The sequence below is a fragment of the Urocampus carinirostris genome, chromosome 7 (assembly GCF_059441175.1).
Source record: "Urocampus carinirostris isolate Australia breed hairy pipefish chromosome 7, RoL_Ucar_1.0, whole genome shotgun sequence".
Taxonomy (NCBI): domain Eukaryota; kingdom Metazoa; phylum Chordata; class Actinopteri; order Syngnathiformes; family Syngnathidae; genus Urocampus; species Urocampus carinirostris.
This window is the reverse complement of record NC_142355.1, coordinates 17,380,052-17,402,485: the sequence shown is the minus strand read 5'-3', so window position 1 is coordinate 17,402,485 and position 22,434 is coordinate 17,380,052. Positions and strand designations below refer to the sequence as shown.

Genomic DNA, 22,434 nt, shown 5'->3' with positions numbered 1-22,434 from the left:
TCAATGTGGTACAGTGAATAAAAATATAAATTACCCTATCGGTCTCGTGGTAAAGATTCGGCGCTCTCACTGCCAGGATCCACGTTCAAATCCAGTTGCATCAAATGATGTGCAAATGTAGTAAGCAATGGTTTTTACAAAGTTACAAGCAGTGTTTTATTTCCAAACTTTGATAAATATATATATTTTTTGCACAGATGATAGCATTAATAATTGATGCAGAATCAACAAAACACAATTTAAAGGTCCCTCTGCAGGGTTGTTTTATGGAATTTGCGTCAGAAGCGTAGTTGCAAGTTATTAGTGTATATGGTTCCAAAATAAATTTCCCTCAGTTTGGGATCTAATCTTCAACCTTTGCTTTGAATGAATAATTATTATTTTGTGCACTTTTCTCCTTTTTTGTGCTGCTTCAAGCCCCCTTGAAGATCAATCATTGCTTAAGTCCGTTCTCTCTAAGGAGCATTCATGGCACCGTTTCCTCACAAATGAAAAGTTGATCATGTTAACTCGTGGAGATTACTTTGAGAAATGCTGGTTGATAAATATTCCGGTTTATAATCTGAGGAGCTTCTCGCAGCCAAAAGGCTGGCACCATGGCAGTGATGTAGCACGGAAGGTGGCGGGCATATGGCCGACCGGTCAATTTAGCAGCAGGGTAACTGTTGGAGCCTGTCGGTTAATGTCTGCACAGACACAACTCGCAGGCCGCATGTTTACTCATGGACACCTCGCCAGTGAAAATCAAATGAAATGATGAGCCTTCAGAATATTTGCTTGTGGCTTTAAGTATACTGTACTCCCACAATTTAGTGCTTGCGATAAAGAAGAGGCGGTAGGGGGGTGGCAGTCCGAAGTCAGAAGTTTGAACGTAGTGCAGTTGTGAAACCGCAAAGCACTGCGTTTTTTTCAAGGTTTTGTAGTGAGTGATGGAGTTTTGGCCAACCACAATTGTTACTGTTTGAGTTTTAAAAGCGCCGACCGATCAGAGGCAAGTTTTAATAATAGCACAAGCCAATAAATGCGATTCAAAGTTTGCAAGCCACACACTATGCCACACCCACGGTGTGAGCTCATTGAGTCTCATGGCGGACTCCGTAAACATAGTCCCAGAGTCAACAAACGTGAAGGAAACGATTCTTCCGAAGAAGGGCGATACATCACTTCTTTGTACCTATTATGGTTTTGACGAAGCGGACGTAGAGCAGAAGAATACGCCTGTTGCAAAATGTACTTTGGCGTAGTCGCTAGGTCCAGAGGAAACACAAGTAATTTGTACCAGCACCCTAAACATTATCACGGCATGTAAAAAGGATTACAAGTAAAAGACGAAGATATTTTTTTACCCAAAGATTAACTACATTTTCTCTCATTTTTCTAACTAGACTTATTGCATTGTGAAGCCCAAGGCTTTCAATCAAAATATTAAACTAAATTAAAATTCTCTTTCAGGAATACATTCATCTATTACTAGAACTTAAATTTATTTAATGTAATTCTCATTGTTTGGGATCAAATTACATTTACTTTTTTGTGAGCTGCAAATAAAACATGTTGTAAAATAACAAAATATTATAACAATATGCAAGCAGAACAACAGAATGATTTGGGAAGGGTTTTTTTTTTTCTCTCAATTTTTTTTCTTTTTTTCTCTTTCCATTAATTAACCCTTGCAAGCCCATTTCAAATGAGTGTGTGCATGTGCACATGCGTGCATTGGCCTCCATCCTTAGCGTGCTAAGCCACAGCTCCATGGTCCCACAGGACGACCTTCTAAGTGGGCTGGACTGAAAGGCCGAATGGCAAAGATGGAGCGCTCCTACCAAGGAGGTTAATGCCACTGCTAGCATTTACTGTGTATGTACGTGTGTGTGTGTGTGTGTGTGTAAAATGAGGTTATTTGTGTGTGTTTTAATGAGGTGCGGATGGATGAAGATGGCTGCTTGGCTAGCTCCAAAAGGCTTTGGCCTCTTTCAAACCCGTAGAGGATTGGCTCACACTCTCGTCCTCTATCTACCTCATGCACACAACCAAGCACCCAGGGAGGAAAGGGGCGTGGTCTCTTTAGACCATTGTTGGGCACGTTACTGGTGACACACAACCCAATATATATGTAGAAATAAACTTACCCCATGATATCAGTATTTTATTTCATAGTTGTAAATACGGCGTTGATGGGTATATATATATATATATATATATATATATATATATATATATATATATATATATATATATATATATGAAAGACATGCATATTAGGTTAATTGATCGGTCCAGGTGAATAGGTGTGAATGAGCGAGCAAATTGTCTGTCTCTGTGTGCTGTGCGACGGGCTGGCAACCAGTTCAGGGTGTCCCCTGCCTGAGGACAACCAGTGCAGATAATATATATATATATATATATATATATATATATATATATATATATATATATATATATAATATTGGCGGCGCAGTGGTTAGCGGGTGTGAAGGCACAGTTCTAAGGTCTTGGGAACCTCCTGTGTGGGTTCGAATCCAGCTACCGGACTTTCTGTGCGGAGTTTGTATGTTCTCCCAGTGCTTGCGGGGGTTTCCTCCGGGCACTACGGTTTCCTCCCACATTCCAAAGACATGTATTTCAGGTGGATTGGCCGATCCAAATCGTCCCTAGGTGTGAATGAGCGAGTGATTTTGTCTGTCCCTGTGTGCCCTGCGATTGGCTGGCAACCAGTTCAGGGTGTCCCCTGCCCACTGCCCGATGATTGCTGGGATGGGCTCCTGCACCCCCGCGACCCTACAGAGGATAAGCGGTGCAGCTAATGAGATGAGATGAGATGAATATCAGTAGGGAGAAATTACGTGGCTTCGTACTATGTGTTTGTTTGTTGTGTTGCTGGCGGAAGGAGGGTTGTGATCTCATGAGTAATGGAGCAACTGCCAAGTTGCAGTAGATTAACATAATACCAATTTAGTAACGACAGTTGAGTCACCCAATTTCATCAATGGTACATTACGTTACTCATTACCGAAAAGTAATTGCGTTCCACGAACTTGTTCCTTTGTAACTCAAACTCCCAACTCTGACCCAGACATACTGCTGCATCATGGCCTGTTCCTTCTTCACATTTTTTTTTCCTGTGTCTGTGGTCAGTTCGCCACCTCGCATCGAACATTTTGACTCTTCCGGCCTTTCTCCCCTGCCTAGCCTTTTTTGTTTTCCCCTCTCTCTGACTTCCCCCACCCCCATGTGTCCCAGAAGAAGCAGCCCCTATGCATATTTTAGCCCCTCTCCTCTCTTCCTCTCCTCTGTGCCACTCCCTGGTGCCACATAAATAGTGCAGACGTAAGCTGGTAAATAAGAGATGTTTTTCTGTGTCTTAGTGCATAGGTGTTTGTGTGTGGGACTGTTTGGGGGGAGGGTCTAAATAAGAAATGTTGCGACTCTGATCGGCAAGGTCCTGACAGAGCTTTTTTAGTCTTTAGCCTTGCTTTCTTCCAATTCAACCGTATTTGTATTTTTTTTAAATTTCCTGGTGGATTTCAATATGACCTTTTAGCCTATAGGGGTGCCATTTTCTAGACTAACCCTGAAACTACATTTGATCATACCAGAGCACCCCAGTCACTGGTCTCTTTGATTGCTATGTTCTTATTTAGTGCTAATTAATATTGCACCAGCACAGATTGGCGGTCAGATAAATAAGAGAATGGACAAGGGGTGATTAGTTTTGTTTCCCCCTACCTGTGCCGTGCCCTCTGCAATGTTGTAGCGCTGCCTACTGTGCGTGCCACAATTTTTTGAGAAGACGTGTACTAGTGCTATCAATGCACTCACATGCTATGGTAAATCTTCGAGGTGAACCTTCACATACATTGAGAGCCTACAGCAAAATATATCCAAAATTCAGGGCTGGCAGTGTTACTTAAAAATGTAACGTAATCCAAATACAATAACATTGCAGTTATGTTACTTGATGACTTTCAACTTTTGGGTTACTCCAATATCCTTGTAAAAGACAAAATTAATATAATACGAATCGTTTTACCAAATTTAGATATGTTAACAATATAACCTTGAAAAATAATTAGAGGAAACCAAGGTCAGCTAGTTGCTTGTATGTCTACAAAAATGTGCTCAGATTTTATCCACGTAGTTTATTAGGCAAAAAAAAAATGTTTCTTTCACAAGTTAAGCTCCATTTTAGTTCACATTAAGGGGAGACCAACAACCCAATATGGTTTTAAACACACTTTCTACATTTCCAACAAATTGTGTTTCAAAGTTTAAGTTTTACTTGTTTAGTTGGGTCGTTAAACCTCAGTAAAACCTTTTTCAGTGGAGGCCATATCAGCAGCAAAACGTGTTTTTGTGGTGCATGGGCTTATTTACAACATGAAGTATGGACATGAAGTATCACATTCTCACAAAATAACAATACAGTGGTCGTATAGTGGATTTTGAACAACAATTGACTGCAAAATACAAAAGAAGACAATCAATCAGATTTACCAAATGTCCCCGAACGCATTTTGTTTAAGAAAAATAAGTGCTACGACACAATGTAACAAACATGCTTGTGCACGTCTCTCGTGTCAGTGTTTGAAATTATAGACACAATATATTTATTTGTGCATTAAGTATGCGTAAATAGATTTTTTTTTAAATGTAATCTTGCAAAGTAATCCTTATTTTGACTTAATGTACCCGTTACTGTCAGAACCAGAACACAAAGTCGACCCAAACGTGTAACGTTTCACACCAAGCTTTATTGAGGAAGCAGAGAAGTCAGGCGCGGGAAAACAAATACCAGCGATCCGGTGCTTGCTGGGCTGGAGAAGCAGTAAGCCCATGAGATCGCAGAGTTGGACGACCGAAACGAGTCGAGCAGCTGGGACGGGAGATCAGAGTGGGGTCGGAGGACGGAATCAAGTCAGGTAACCGGAGATATTCGGGAAGCCAGGGACAGACGAGCAGGATACGGGACGGGACGGGACAGACGGAGCCAGAGTCAAAAGGTGCTTGCCTTACGTGTGCGGATGTTCGCTGAGTTTCAATAGGAGGGGAACCAATCAGGAAACGAGCAGCAGCTGGAGCCAAACGAGCGGGCACAGGTGAGGGCAATGGGCAAATCATGACAGCTATTTGATTACCGTAAAATGTAGGCTCAAAGACGCAACTTTCCCCCCAAGCGTTTAACCCTGTGGCTTATGCAATGATGCAGCTAATTTATGTAGGGGTGCCTGAGAACTAAAGCTAAGAGTGAGACAGGTTGCATATATATGTGTCGAGCAAGATGCAAGTTTAATGTAACTTTGTGCACGGATAAAACTAGCATGAACAGACACTCATCATTGAAAATATGTCAATAGAAAGGGGAGGGGAATCATTTTACAAATCTGTTCATTTGTAAACGGAAATAATGTGGCAAAACAAACAGATAAAGAAGTTACGTCCAACGAAGCGGAAATGTGCCGATTCTTATTTATCTGTCGGCATTATCGTGTGGTTCGGGATAAATATTTTACACGGTTGGATTCTATGGATTGATGTAACAAAGCCATTTTCATGGACATTTAAAGAAGTTGAACACAGCCATGGGACGTACTGGTGAGTCACCTCGGCCTTACAGTTTTCAGGGATCTTGTTTCAGACGGATCGTGATGTTTCTCTGTTGAGTATATTTTGAAATGATCCTCATATTTTGAATCCCAAAAGTTTAAGCTTTCGTCAGAACGTTACGGGGTTAAGATATCATATATTTTCAAAACTCTTTCTGTGTACCGTCTTTTTGTGTAAATATGTAATATTTTATTGTGGGCACATGCACCTTATAGTCAGGTTGGGCCTATGTATATACAAAATAGTTGGTGCTCTGTTGTCCGAATTTTACGTTATGTCTTTTTCTATAACTAACGGAAGACACAAAAACCCTGACAATAGAGAATTCCAAATCTGCTCAAAAAGCCCTTCCCTGAGCCCTTTCTTCTTGTTTTATTTCCCTATTTAAAAAAGTAAAGCCGCCAAAAAGTGTGGGATTCAAAGACCTGCAACATTATTGGCCGATATTGTCAATGATGAAGACAGTGCATAATAGTCAGAACAACACACAGCAGTGCGGTATAATCGTCAAATAAAAAATGGTATTCTATGCAATCTTTTTTCTATGTGGCCAATATTAAAAACGGAAAAAAACTTCATTTGGAATATATACACTTTTTCTGCGTGCATTTCTATCCAGATGTGACTCAAACCTGCCGTGCTGTGCACTAGAAGTGAGGTCACTTCCTTTTCTGTGTAATGACCGGAAGCAATGACCTCGCACTCCGGCCTTTCGTGTCGCACTTTTGGCTGCACGCCCTTTCGTGCTGCGAGTTTATTTTTGCTGTGTTTACTGCTCCAAACCTGGCTGTCTGGGGCGGAGGGTAGGGTAAGCCCCTTGGGGGAAGATGGGTTGTTGGAGGACACTCCTAACAGGAGGTCGGGCAAGGTTTGATCAGAAGAAAGGGATATCGGGACAATGATTTAGTGTGGTTTGTTTCTGAGCTGAGGAGGGAGAGGGTTTGCAGGTGAGAAATGGACAGGAGTGTTTGTAGGAGGGTGACAATCCAGTCAATGAGGGACGTTGATTGTTCGTGTAAAACACATTTGTTTATGTTATAAATAACTCAAAGTTTAGGTGTGCGTAATACACAAGATTTTACCGTATTTCTGCAATGATTGATCATTCGAAAAATTTGCAACGTGAATCCATCCCGGGTTGCGGCAGTGAGAGCCCACAATCCTAACCAACTTCCGAAATGTTTATTTTTGTTATTCTGTTTAAAGTTCGAGTTTTGAAACTGACAATGGAAAAGATATCTTATTAGTTTTAGTCACTGTGGCCCAGGAGTTAATATATGTTATTAATTTTGCTGTAATTTCAAATTTTCCTACATTTTAACTTGTTTTGCAAGGGTTTATGTATATTTGTATCTTGTTTTTCCTAGAAATACAACAAAAATAACATAAAGTAGTGAAAAATGATCTGCCAATGGAGCAAAATAGGTCTAACTTTTTCTGTTTTGTTTTGTTTTTGTAAAATTATTCTTAAATCAGCAAACATTTTTGCACGATGTTTACTTTATGTAATTTTTATTCTTTGTTTGGAGTGCAACCTGACCAGTTTTAGGAAATAAAATACCATATCTTTTTGTATATAACGTACTTTTTATTTACCAAAAAAAAAAAAAAAATTGGTGCGCATTATAGATGAGAATTTTACCATATTTGCGCAATGATTGATCAGTCAAAAATTATCACATTATTGGATTCAAGGTCGCATCAGTGGTAGGGTAGAACCTTAACCTCTTGACCAGTGCTTCCTAAAGTGGACGGATCTGGGGGTGGGGGGGCTTGAGGAAGAAGGGGGCTGTAAGGGGGCGGCAGTCCGAAGTCAATGTCTGAGTGTTTGAGTGTTTGTTTGGTGATTTATACACAACACGTTATGGCTGCATGATTAACCAAAAGCGAATCGACATCGCAATGTGACGCAGTGCGGTTGTAAAAACGCAAAGCAGTGCGTTTTTTTCAAGGTTTTATAGTGAGTGATGGAGTTTTGGCGAACCACAATTGTTACTGTTCGAGTTTTAAAAGCGCCGACCAATCAGAGGCAAGTTTTAATAATGGCACAAGCCAATGAACGCGATTCAAAGTTTGCAAGCACCACAATACTGTATGCCGCACCTACCATGTGAGCTCATTGAGTGTCATGGTGGACTCCATAACCATAGTCCCAGAGTCAACAAACGAGAAGGAAACGAAGCTTGCACCGAAGAAGGGCGGTACATCGCTTGTTTGGACCTATATTGGTTTTGACGAAGTAGATGTGGAACAGAAGAAAATACCCCTTGCAGAATTTGCTTTAGCGTAGTTGCTAGGTCCAGAGGAAACACAAGTCATTTGTACCAGCACCTTAAAAATTCACATGTTAAAATACACGGCATGTCAAAAAAGATTAAAAGTAAAAGACGAAGAAGGTGCATCTACAATTGGACTGGGAGGTAAACAAACCTCCATCAAAGCAACATTTACGACCTTCACGCCATACGAAAAAAGTTTGCATAGGCACAAAGAAATAACCAATGCTGTAGCTAAAAACAGAAAGTTGTCCTGAAAGATATAAATAAAGGAAAAAAAGCATGATGAGGGAATCTAACTTTGGTGGAATTTAAATGAAAGCATTGTAAAATTTATGTTGGTATTGTCTTAATAATATAGGTTGTCAATGAATGATTTGAATCATGGCCGCACGTGTTAAACAGCTTTTGTCATAATGCTTAGTTTGAGCTAAGCACAAGTAAATTAATATTAACCAGTTTTTAATATCATTATATCATACTTTATATCGGCGTTATACATGAGTGCGTGTTATACATGAATAAATACTGTATTCTCAGGCAGCACTGAGGCGGCAACCTGTCCTGGAACGGTAGAAGCCATTGATGAGCCAGGGACAAAAGAAAGCAGTTTTGCCCAACGACTTGTACCTGACGAAAACACTAACACGCCACACACATGCACAAACGCACAGATTTTTGGATGAATGTCAACCGAGCTATAAATACTTTGAACTCCAAGAAAACCGCAAGACCACTGAGGTGATTTTTCATTTACTGTTATCGGGCATCTGGCACACATTTGGATTGCCTCCAATTAGCCTCACCTGTGCATAAATATTTGACACATATTTTGCACTCAAATACCAAAAAAATTGTAGCCCCAGTTTAGAAAACATTTTGTTCATTTAGGGTACGGAGACCTCTCGCTACTTTGTGCCTCGGTTATTGCTGGTTAACTGCTTAACAGATTTTACTTTGAGTTAAATTGTCATGTATATATATATATATATATATATATATATATATATATATATATATATATATATATATATATATATATATATATGTATATATATATATATATATACATATATATATATATATATATATATACCGTAAATTCCGGACTATAGAGCGCACCTGATTATAAGCCGCACCCACCACATTTTAAGAGGAAAACCGATTTTGTACTTACACAAGCTGCACCTGTATTTAAGCCGCATGCGCCCACATTATAACATGTAACACAAACACAAAATTAACCAAAACCCGACTTTAAGTCACAGCCGGCAAAATGAACGGAAAATGATACCAGTACTTAAGGTTTGATGCAGACCTGCAGAGTCCGGGTCTTGTTGAACGTAATCCAGGGAAAAAAAAATTCCAAAAGTAAGGGTGGGAAAAATATATATCCACTATTGTCCGCTGCGTCCAAAAACATGTTTCACCTTTACTTCACTTCCCGTCAGCCCCCGTTGTTTTCGCCCCTTCTTTTTGATTCGCCCGTGGAAAACATATCAGAATAAGTCTCTAAAATAAATACATTACAAAAATATACAGTTGCAAATTCATATTATACATGGTTACACATATTTCCAAAGAAACACGGTACACCGAGATAGTTGTCAAAGCTTTAATAATAATAATAATACAACTTTCATCCCAAACCGTGACTGTGACAGGTAGCAACACGCTAGCAACATGCTCGCAACACAGTAAGCGGCTCTGTTAAAAATACATACCGTCCTCATCTTCCTCCATAGAACGGAAGCCGTCAAAGTCATCTTCCTCAGTATCGGAAAGAAACGTTCTCATATAGACGTCGTGTGTTGGGTGGGTGGAACTGTGTCTGCACAACTGTGATGGCTGGTGTATGGTGTCAGTCAAACAGCAAGGCAGGTGCCCAAGTCGCCACCAAAACAAAATGTGGAGCATGGCATAAGATAGCTTTTTGTGGATCGTTACATTGAAAATAAATTCAGCAATTACATCGAACTACGAAGAAAGGCAGAAGAACGCAAAGAAATGTGATTGGTAGCGGTTGCTCAGTGGATTATTTTCAAGTCGGGGAAGTGACTGAGGGAGCGTCCGGAGAAACGGCAAATAGCAAGGCTGCAGGTACAGCTTAATGCTATGGCTAGTGTAGCGAATATGGGTGATAAAAATTATTCTAACAAACAATTTATCGACCAATATAATTAAAATGCTGAGTTTATTCTTTTCAAAACTCGTCTTGCCTTTTTGGAGCACCACATACGTTTTTAGATCATTTTGTCAGGAAAAAGGATGAAAAACCTTGTTTAGTTATTCAGAAGGGTGGCTACACACACTTTAGGTGAATTATTTTACCGTCTCAATAGTTTAATCAAGACACACACACTCTTGGATTTATGTACTTTTTCTTATCATCTAGTGAAAAAGCTTGAATTGAACACAAAACAATAATAACAAAATAAAACAAAACAAAACTAGAACTGAGAAACACAGGTCTAATTAACTTAATTGAACTAATCTTTGCAGCCCTAATACAACAAACAAGATAGGTTCCGGACAATCGTTAGTAAGTTGAATTTGTTTGCAAGTTGCTTCAGTGCTATATTTTGTATGGAATGTATGTTCAAGGTTCATATAAGTATGTTTAAGGCTTGTCTAAGTAACCTGTATGTTTTGTGCTAAAAAAATATACATTTAATAAAATAATATGATCTATAAAGATAAATAAAGTTAAGTTTAACTTACTTTTGGAAGATGAGCTTCAAGTTTTAGGGGACTTTCTCCTCCATGATAGAAAGTAGCCATAAAAAAGTGATCCAACCACTTTTTTAACGACATCTAGCTTTCTTATTCCACTTTCGTTTCAAATGAAACGGCTCGTCTCTTCTTTACACTTTACACCAATCATATTGAATGAATGCACAAGATATTAAAAAATTAAAATGTCAGTTCTTAGCGCACTGGAGATTCAGTACAAGTAGCACTGTATTTTTACATACGAACTAAAAAGAGGAAAGTGATTTATTTGACTTTCTTGGTGGGTTCTGGAAAGAAATGAAATCTAACTTACAGCAATTTCCGGATATTTTTCGACATCCTAAAAATGTTTTCATATCTAACGTTTTTTGTTACTTGAATATTCGTAAGTATGGGAGCAACTGTACTAAATAAGAGTATGCTTGATGCAAAAATAAAATTTGGAATCTTCCTGCAGCACACTAGACAAGATCTCACAGCACAATAGTGTGCCCCGGCACAGTGGTTGAAAAACACAGTTTTAAATCAAGTCAATAGCCAAACAAACCAGATTTTGACTTCAGGTCTCTCGCCACGATCATCGTGCTAACGCTCACAATCAGCAAGCGTGAGCTGTTTTTCAAATAAGAGCATGTGACAAAGCAGATTACGTTTTCTCTTTGTCTCCATATCTTCTCCCAACGTCATCCCCTGTCCACATTTCCACCAGAGACAGCGTTTGTCACCCCGTGTGTGTGTGTGCATACTGCTGTGTGTGTGTGCATAGCTGCTAGTGCAAGGCCACGAATGCATTCCCAAGTGTGTCTGGCAATGGCGTGTGGAGGTAATGCGACAAGGCCATATTTCCCTAGAGCCTTGAAGGGTTGGGATTGGGGGGATCTCCGCCAGCTTTCCACTCGCTCGCTCTAAGCAGTTTAGGAAAAACAATGACAGGCCTCGATGTGAGTCGGACCCGGTAGATATCTTTTGCGAGTACACTTCTACCTCTCGATTTACCAGTATTATTTGGATCAAAAATCTTGCTCCACGTAAAAACAAAAAATCCAAGGAAAGAGCATTCCCAGAGGCTATGACTAGAGACTGCTCTAGACCGCTCACTGGTTGCACTGCACCTTTTGACTTACACGTTCCCATAACATTTTGAAGCAGGGCCACAGACAAATCTCCTTCTTTAGAATACCTTTAGAAAGGGGAAATGTTGTGAGTACAACGAAAGGGGCAAAGAAAAGTGATGAAAAAAAGTTACAGTCATTGAAATTTTGAGTGTACAGTAAGTGCTTATGTACCATCAAGTCAAATCATGTTTATTTGTATAGCCCTTAATCACAAGGAGTCTCAAAGGGCTGCATAGATTATTGCAAACCACAGACTATGATTACACCATCCCCTGATCTAAAACCTACATGAGGGCAAGGAAAAACTCAAAAACCTCAACATGAGGAAAATAAGAAACCTTGAGAAGGTAATCCCCCTTTCAGGATGACCAGGCTGCAACGGATGTTTCAATAACAAATAATGCACAGATATTGTCACCATAAAATATAGGTTATTCAAATGCTATAGAATAGAAGTGTGTTTTACGCCCAGATTCAAACACTGAGGTTGCAGATCAAACAGTCTTGTGATTGCTCAGTCACTCCTCCACCATTCCCCCACTCCCTGTTCACACAACTCCGTTACGCAACTCCCTAATTATAAACTTTTCATTTTATTTCCTTATTGTAATTTTATTTATCGTATAAATGTATTTTTTATGTTTAATTACTATTTGAATGTGTTTTTAGAGACCAGGAAGATGTGTTTTTAGCTATTTATGGTTAATTTGGCTTTTGAAAGGTCTGTAAGGCACTGAGTAGTTTCTCATTATTTTTATATCAGAAAAATGTGATTCTTACACAAGACATTCATGCTACAAGCACGATCCTGGAATGATTTAAGCCCGTATGAAGAGGTACCATTGTGCTTTAATATTAATGTGTTGTTAATTTATTTATTTTTTTACAAATAACTTCTGTACTGTCAAATTATAATTTTTGAAAAAATCTTGCTACTGTATTACACTATTGAATGGTTATTTGAAATATTATTGGTTGATCACCTTGGCCAGCTAAATCAGACTTCTATGGGAACCTGATTTAGGCAAAAATCTCAATTTGGCCCAAAAAAGTAAATTATACACCTAATAACATGACATATAATCATTATATTTTTGCTGGTTTTTTTTTTTTTGGCTGGTTGCGTTTAAAGTAATTAAATTATTATTGTGTGTTTCAAAACCATCCACTTTTCTTCAGATGATATTTCTTGGTCATCATGTGGAGATTTTTTTTGAAAAAATGTAGCCTAAAATGCTTTTGCCTTCCTTAGGCATATCAACAAGTCAAAGTTTTTGGGCGATGGGAAACATCTTCATCTGCTTTTCGGTGCTTTTGCTGGTCTTCAGCTTTTTGTTGACATAATTGAATGAATGCCTTTATTGGCATTGCACAAGTATCACGAAATTTGAGCTTCACCACAAGTGCACGCAAGAATAGGAATAAGAAAATATGTACAATAAAAAATAAAATAAAATAAGTTAATCAAATTTGTGCGATGAAGCTCATATTGAGCTACTGTCGGCTATATATACAGTGGCTTATAGAAATTTAAAAAGATATGCGCTTACGCAATCTAGGTTCGTCAAGCTTTTTTCCGTACATGTACAACGTACACCACAGGCAGAAAAGGGGCGTGGTTACTGTTTCACCAATCAGGATGCAAAACACAACACTATCCCCAATGTAGCAAAACCGCAAACAGCAACTGCGTGAAAGCCAGGGATTACTGATTTTTGAGGACTTTGACAGATATCGTGTGCATCATAGAACTAAATGTCCGCTTTATGGCGATAGAGTTGGTATCAGGAAAGGTCACAACAAGCATTAACAGTTAACAGGAACTAAAATCAGGTTCATTAATTAAGTCATCGATACTTTTGTCCCCCGTGTTGCACGTATGACACTTGGCAGGTGGCCGAAGCCACACACGTACTCGCGTCTGATTGATCATCTCGCTGCTTGATCAATAAGAAGCGTGCAGTATGAAACACATGGGGAGACACTGAGGTCTTATGCGGATGTAACTAGTTCCTATTTGATCTTCATCCTCCTCGCCCCTCCCTCAGGGAGCCATGATGCCCTACCTCCTGCGCCATTCACAAATCAATACAGCAGGGTCCGGGAACGTATGGCTTGCGAGCTAGGAATCACTCTTTTTATGGCTACATTTTGCCTGGAGATCAAATATAAGCCAATTCAAATACTCTCTGTATCCAATTTTAGTATATGCATACTAAGACCCCCGCTCGGTCCAAAATATATAGGGCAGCGTTCCAACTAGTTTACAGTCATGGTGTTACACCAACAGACCCTGTCTGACTTTTCATCCCCTTGGAATGTGTATGGAAGGTCAAAGTTAACTGTCGAGAACTTTTATGATAAAAACCCATAGAATAAAATGTAAACATCTGAAAATGCCCCCCAAGCACCCAGAGCAATTTGATTGGGCGAGCAGTAAAGGTGGTTGGGTCTCACACATAACATACTCTTCGGGGATGAATAAAGTATCTATATCTATCCATCTATCAGTGCCATCTTGACTCTTCATGACTCTTCTAATGAGTATATCTGCCTTGGAGATAAAATGTACTAATTTAACACATTTAGGCCGAAAGTGCAACATCATGTTTCTACCACTAGCGCTTCTCTATGTAAAGGCGGGCAAGAAAGAATGTCATTGGGACTTTTTTATGTGTCTCTTAGTCAATGCGACGCATCAGAATACACATGCGAGTGTGACGTCGACCTTAGCTATATTATGAAGAAAGATATTATGAAGAAAATAACAAACGATAAACGGTGCGCTTGAGAACTTTCAAGAGAAAGGTTTGTAGATTTCAAATATGTCAAAGAACGTAATGCAGGACAAATGATGGCCACCCGACCCTACATGGCAACTGTGACCATGTCACATAGCTTAAGGTAAATCTCGTTTGCTGTATTCTGTGACATTTTTCAAAGAAGCTCTGCTCGCACCTCGTTTTGAAACCATTATTTATCACAAAAATCAAATTCAAAATGAGGCCGAACGATCTTAACTGCAGGAGGGAGACTCAATTTAAGTGGTATGTTTGTTGATATGGGACACAGGCTCTGCCATTATTATTTCATATATTTTTATCAAATCCTCAAAAGTCACAGTGAAATAAAACGCGCCAAAGAGGATGAATTTGATCCTCAAATATATGGTGTGGCTTTCAAAAAATATATGTTTTACTTTCATGCCTCTTGGTCTAAAAGGTTCCCAACCACTGCAATATGGCAACAGCACTAGCACTTACTCATTTTCCTCTTTTCCCTTGCTGTGGTAATTATTCACCTTTCACCTCCCTTACACTCTACTCTACTCACTCCCATTTGAAAACCTTAAAAGTTCAAGCGAGTGGACCAGCCTATAGCTTAAGTAGTTGAGGTAGGATGTGGAGTCTCTCCTGTCTTTAGATTAAAGAAGAGTGATCCTGACCTCCGCAGGCTTGGAGGAGAATTGCAGCTGATTTGGAGTGGAAAAGAGAGATGCTCTTTTGGGTCACAAGAGGGTCTTTTGGATCACAACGTGGATGGATTTGTTTGAATTATTCATTAAAAGGACATTGTGTATTATTTGGCGCCTACTAGTGTTTAAAAGAACGCAATTCATTAAAAATAGAAACATCTTGGCTTTAAAATAATAAGAAACCTGCACTGAGAGGAGAAGCTATTGTTATGCTTGTGAAATGACAATAAAGTCCATTCATTCTTTTAATAATTTATTTATTCATCCATGCATTCGCTCATTAATTCGATCATTCAGTCAGTCAGTCAAGCTTTCAAAAATACATTAAATATCACGTAAACATGTATTTGTTTTAGAAGTACTTGCAGATCGAAAACAAATATTTATTTAATAAACCATGGGACTCACCTAGAGGAAGCTGAAATGATTGCTAGCCGTTTTGCTGCTACAGCCACCTGTAAAAGTTCTCTGATTTTCTTGCTTTTACCCTATTATATTGCCCTCCTTTTTTTCTTTATTTTCTTATATTATATGTTATATGCTATATTTTCCCTTTTTTCTTTTCTTGTTTACTTTTTTCTTTTTCTGCTCAGCTTTGTCCTTTTTTCATTTCTTGATTTACTTATTTCATTCCTATTTTCTTTTTTGTTTTATACTTTTTTCTTGTATTTTTTCTGTTTCTATCTTATTTCCCTTTTATTTATTTATTTTTTTAGACTTTTTTTGTGATTGAGGGCTTTATAAATAAATGTGACATAACTACTTTTCTTGCCCCCATACTCGTTTTCCTTTTTAGTAGCTTATATTTGGTTAGATCAGACCGTTTGAATGTGAACTCCAGGGATTTTCCTCTTTGGCCACTTGTCTAAAATTGAAGGTTTAAATCCATTACACAGACACTTTTCCAGGTTGCCCCCAAAAACCACATGAGTAGCCTGCGAACATGTTCATAAAATACATCATGTGTCATTCTGATTTTCTAGGAAATATTTTTAACTGGCACTATGTACAGTCGTTGACTGAGTCTTTTTTAACCGTTGATAATAATAGCCTGGTAATAACATAGTAACGACAGTATTAACATGTTGTTTTAGAAATATATATCAAACTGGTAGCCCTCCGCACGAATTAGTAATGAAAAGTAGCTCTCACCTTCAAAAAGATTGGAAACTGTTTAAATCTAAAAACACACTTCTATTCTCAAGCTTATGAATGAACAATATTTCCTGTTGACAATATCTGTGTATTATTTGTTAATGCAACATCCATTTTGGCATGGTCATCCTGGAAGGCAGATACCTCATTATCGGTCCCTTCTCAGGGTTTCTTCTTTTTCCTCATGTTGAGGTTTTTGAGTTTTTCCTTGCCCTCATGTAGGTTTAAGATCAGGGGATGGTTTAATAATAGTCTGTTCTTTGCAATAACCTGTGGTCTGTGCAGCCCTTTGAGACTCTTTGTGATTACAATTTAACATGACTTGACTGACTTGACTAAATATGCTTTCTTTTGCATTGAAATGCTTTTGTTTGCTCTGAGCTTGAACTCAAAGTTTTGAAAACACACAGACACTCACATTCACGCTTAGCAAAGAGCTCAATAAAACATGCTCAGCAAGATAAGGGCCACAGACGCACAAACAAGCCTTAACCATGTCTAATCCTTCACATTTTCAGTCCCCTATCTGGCCTTCCTCCGCTCCGGGTTGGGTTTCGCCCGTGCTTTTCGCATGTGAAGGATGGGTAGGAATTGGGAATTTCTAACCGAAATGGGAATCTTGTTTTTGATCGTATTCGCGAGTGTTTGCGAGAGAGCAAGAAAGAACGATAGGGATCGTTTTATTGGGACAAACAGTGCAGTCAAGGGAAAATACCAGAGCATCAAAAAGGAAATGTCTCTCTGACACAAGAGCCGAATTCCCAGAGAAATGTTCCCAATCATCTCTCACGCACACACAAATTCAATCCTCTTGCTTCAGATGTGATGGCTTTGCGTTCCAAACCAACAAATCCAGATTATCAGTTCAGCTCCCGTCGCAGCCGATATGTGGAAACCCGCAAGGGACTGGCTGAGGAGGTGTGTGCACATGTATGCGGGTGTGAAGCAGCATGATCTCACATCATGCTTTCCGCACATCCGAACATCAACCACGAGAAGACACTTTTTTTCCCACCAAGTTTAATGAGTATCGCGGCGACTGTATTAACACGTTCCTTAACACGTACTCCAAACTGTTTGTCAGGGTACTTGAAAGTGCATAGACTTTGGATGCCTTTAAATGCTTATTCCATGTTTCCTAACAAGTTTGCTTGAAAATGACAAATGATCTGCGTTTATATAGCGCTTTTCAAGTCACTAAAAACCACCCAAAGCGCTTTACACTTTCCCATTTACACACAAAATATAGTAATAAGATAAATAAGACGATGATAAAACAACTTTAAACCCCTGGCCGGTTGGAGGGTACCCGGGGCTGGAGGGTACTCGGGGTGTAGCTTTCCGTCGAAGCCCGCCGTTTCTTGATACCGACACTGCTGTCTGGTGGCCTCGCTTTGCCATTGCCATTCATTCTTCCCTTGTGAATAACAGGAGCTGGCATTAGTTTGTATGGCATTGTTTTATGAAACCACATCCCCCTGCAGGTTGCGTCGATGTGTATAGTGAAAAGATTACTTATCAATTATGGGCTATTCAAAATATTAAGGTAGCATTTCCCGGCAGCAAATGTTAATGAAGTTAAGTACTGAAAATGTAAGCTACATATTGCATATTAGTCATTTTACCCAACACCTATATGGGAAAATGTTTTTCTCGAAAATATTTTTACACCCTATGTTCAGATCCACAAATACATTTACGATTTACTCAAGATTGTACTGGACCATTACGAGAAATAGTTCAGCCAAAACAATGTTGGTCAACGTTGCACCGTGGGTAAAACTTGCGTGATTTAGAAATAAAATCGAAAGCCTTTTCTTATGTCATATAGATCCCTAATGTTCTGGTGATTGAATAGTGGCTCATGATAACTTATTTATTGTAATTTTTATTACTAATGTTGTTATTGGGTCAGGCCTCCGTGGTACAGAAATGTTTCGGACCCCATTGATCTATATTACTGGTGATCCAGTAGTTAGGATTGGGCGCTCTCATCCCTGCTATCTGGGTTATTTTCATCTTTTATCCAATATTTTGGGATTGTTGTCAGTGATTTTTTTTTTTCCGACTTATGGGTTAAATCCTTGTGCTTAACGCGCACCCAAACTATTGAGTTCTTTTTGGGGTAAAAAACAGAAAAGCACGTTATAGACAAATAAGTAGAAGTAAGGAATGTAGCAAAAGTAAATGGAAAGAGACCAAGAGGAAGGCGGCGATTGTTGTGGACGGATGGTGTTATGAGTGCACTGCAGGAAAGAGGTCTAAATATAGCTAGAGCTCTTTTTGGTGACAAGAATGAGTGGAGATGTGTTGTAAAAGGATAGTGGGATGTTTAGATGAGTTCTAAGGGATGGGAAGGGCACCCGTATGATGCGGTAGGGGTAAACCAGTGAAAGCTGTCGGACCCTGCTGTTGAATAGAAGTTTGTTATGTCACCCTGACCCGAGTGACATGGCCGCTTTCTTGTGTCCCGTTTCATCTGGAGGGACGAAAGCATGACCAACTTGGGTGCTGAGGTGCTTAACTTGTTTGGGTGTTTGGGGAATTGGGTTGGCCATGGTCCAAAATTGTTTGTGTGTGTGTGATAGATAAATAGTTTTCCTAAATGTGGCTTTGACCACCACTGTTCTGACTCATCATATTACATATTTATATATATATATATATATATATATATATATATATATGTGTTTTTTTGTGTACTACATGGAAGCAAATAAGGACCGCCCCGCGGTCCCGTCTCTTTTTTCGATCCTCCATCTTGGCCATCAGCCGTTCCTACTTTTTTCGCATCTAAGCACCGTTCTTACCGAGGCCATTATTTCTCGCATCATGTGTTCTCACTCGTCCTCTCTCTCCCTCCCTTCCAGAACCACACACTGAGTCAGCACGCGCAGTGAGAGCCGGGGCCTGGCAGGATCTCTCGGCTCAGTCGGGGCCCCCGACCCGGAAGCGGCGGGGGGCCTACATCTCCACATCACAGCCAATCAAAGTGTCATTTGCCACTCACATGTAAAAGTGTAACGATCGCACCACTGGGTGTGGCTATTAGCAGCAGCGGGGAGGAAGGAATATTAATGGCCTATGCTATTAAATAAAGAAAGCCGAGCTGGATGAAAAGGGGGCTGAAACAAGGTATTGTACCTGCAGTATTTTTAATCGACCCTGCCAAAATCTGTTACCGTGTAATTATTTTTTAAGAGCTTAAAAAAAAGGAAACAAAAGGACGTTTTTTGTTTCGGAGCCCGTTCACAGTTTCCAGAATAAACCTTTTTTTTTTTCATTTAGCATTCACCTGTGCTCATCTTTCCGTATGGATTCTCGTTTTCTTTATTTTTTTCTGCTTTTGAGTTCTCGCCGTAAGTAGGTACCTGTGCCGTGTACTTGTGATTGTCTGTCCTCCAGTTGTAAGTCCCCCCTCCCAAATCTCCTTTCTATGATTATTGTTATATATATATTTTTTTCTCTTTTTTGTAATTACTATGGAAGAAAGGCAAAAGAAAAAATTAAAATGCAGGGGAACAAAAACATGCAGATGTTTCTTTTTTCAGTCTCTCTGGGGCCTCTATTAACTAATGTGGGGGGGAAATCAATACATTTTTTGTAAGTGCATCTGGTCAATTACTGCTTTTGAAATGTGAATTTACCAGATGGCAGTAATACACTAGAGACAAAAAAAGATGAAAAACATAAATAAATAAATACATGACGAATGTAAATATCCTGTGTTGTGTGAGTTTATTGCAATCACTTTGGATTCATTTACTCTGTGAAAATGCTCCATTTTTTTTTGAAAGAACTGTTCCAACAAATTAGCATTTTATTTGGTCAAATGCATATATGTCATTTCATTTCTTGATTTTATACCTTTTCTGCAGCAGATTTATTTATGTAATACAATATCAACATGAATATAAACATTTAATGGTGCTTATCTAGCACATAGGGCTAATTTCATTGATTGTCTGTCAACTCTTATTTAACTGGCTTATCTTCAATGGATTATGTTTATTTGGCCACTTGATGTGCTGTATAGCGTCGTGCAACGAAAAATGTGTGCTTGAAACGGGGAAAAAAAAAGAATACAAACTGCAAACACTCAAATTGACCCAAACGCACCGTTGCAGCAGGACTTGCTTTTTTTAGTTCCATTATCTGCACCGCTTATCCTCAGTACAGCTGCAGGGGTGATGGAGCCCATCCCAGCTATCTTCGGGCAGTGGTAGAGGACACCCTGAACTGGTCGCCAGTCAGTTGCAGGGCACACAGAGACATACAATTAACCTGAAATGCATGTTTTTCGAAAGTGGGGAGGAAACCAGAATGCCCGGAGGAAACCCACGCAGACACGGGGAGAACATGCAAACTCCAGACGCTGGACTCGAACCCTGAACCTCTGCACCACAGGGCTGCGCGCTAACCAATCATTCGCTGTGCTACCCTAGTTGAGACTCATGTTATGTAAGATAAATACACATTTCTCTGTTCATATATCTTAGTATTTGAATCACTATTAGCTTACCTAATGAATGATTTTTTTTACTCACTCGGAGGCGCTAGATAATAACACACACAAAGTTAACATTCTTCCCATCCTTAGTTCCATTTAACACATGAAACAAACATTTGTTTCACTCGATTTTAAGACTATTTTAATGCAGCACAGATCTGCTGAAAACATAAATGCAAGTTCCACTTTCTATAGTGTATGTACTGCATAAAATCCACTTTGGTTAACAACACAAAGCATGTTTTTCTTAGGGAGTCCAAACCTGAAATACGTTAATTGATTTTCCTTGTCGCGGTGTGCAAATCATTCTATAGCGTGAATAGTTTATATGAAATATGTATGACGAGCAGAGAAAGGTGTGCTATTGTTGCCATACATTGTCCTGTTTAAGGTCCATTTAAAGCCATTAATAGCGCACATTTTTATGGAAGATGTATTCCTGAGTGAAGGACAATAAGTATTCACAACAGTTACTTATAGCAGCGCTACTAAATACTAAAAATATCCCATTGTTGACTGCCCCAGTTAATACAAAATACACATTTTCAATGAAAACTCTGAATATCAGTCAATGCCCTTAAAGCCATGGGGGTATGTTTGGTCTTGGCATTGGTAGGGCCATGCCTTTCACGTATTCACGTAATATTGGTGGGGGCAAAATAGTATTGTTCGATTTTGATGGAGACATAGCACATTTTAGGGTTGGTGGGGATGTGCCCCCTTCGTCCAAGCCAAAACTACACCCTTACACATATCAGATGTTTTTGTCAAGAACCAGACCAAATCAGGACCCAAACGCGTGTCTCACACAAACCTTTTATTTTACGGGAAATGGGGAGTCATGCACGTTAGGCAGCGGTCTGGCTTAGAAAGACAGGTAGCCAGAGACGATGAGATTTATTCCAATTGCCCGAGTTGATATCGGACAGATGGGGTCAATACAGGACGGGACAGACAGCATTGATATCAAAACAGGATATCGAAAGAAAACAGGACAAACTAGACGGGAACAAAACTGAAAACGGATATTAAACAGGACAAAATAAACGGGAACCATACTGGACAGGAAATACCAACAGGAAACAGGACCTAGTCAAAACCCACGTTTCGTTGACGGACTGACAAAGGAAGAGTGAGAGCACTGAGCTTAAATAGACGGAAAGCAAATTTGTCAATGACCCGCAGCTGGCGCCACACAGGCGGGTCCAATTGGGCGCCATAGCAACGATGACAAATAGTACCATAGCATCAACATAATAATAACTTTTTATTTTATAAATGCATATCAGGGCAGCATGGTAGCGCATTGGTTAGCGCGTGCGCGGCACAGTTCTGAGGTCATGAGATCAAACCTCCTGTGTGGAGTTTGCATGTTCTCCCCGCGCTTGCGTGGGTTTCCTACGGGCACTCCGGTTTCCTCCCACATTCATGTCAGGTCGATTGGCTGGTCCAAATTGTCCCTAGGTGTGAATGGGCGAGTGAGTTGTCTGTCCCTGTGTGCCCTGCGACTGTCTGGCAACCATTTCAGGGTGTCCCCTGCCCACTGCCCGATGATTGCTGGGATGG

The 22,434-nt window shown here is 39.6% G+C and overlaps 1 protein-coding gene across 2 annotated transcripts in view; it reads left to right on the top strand.

The window, feature by feature from the left end:
- Window positions 1-20,077, top strand: part of znf423 (zinc finger protein 423) — a 202,600-nt gene extending 182,523 nt beyond the window's left edge. For both annotated transcript variants that reach the window (XM_088339933.1, XM_088339932.1), the window contains one exon: window positions 19,229-20,077. In XM_088339933.1, the coding sequence (XP_088196059.1) occupies window positions 19,229-19,258 (30 nt within the window). In that variant the 3' untranslated portion in view covers window positions 19,259-20,077. The remainder of the gene's footprint in view (window positions 1-19,228) is intronic.
- The last annotated feature ends 2,357 nt before the right edge of the window (window positions 20,078-22,434 follow it).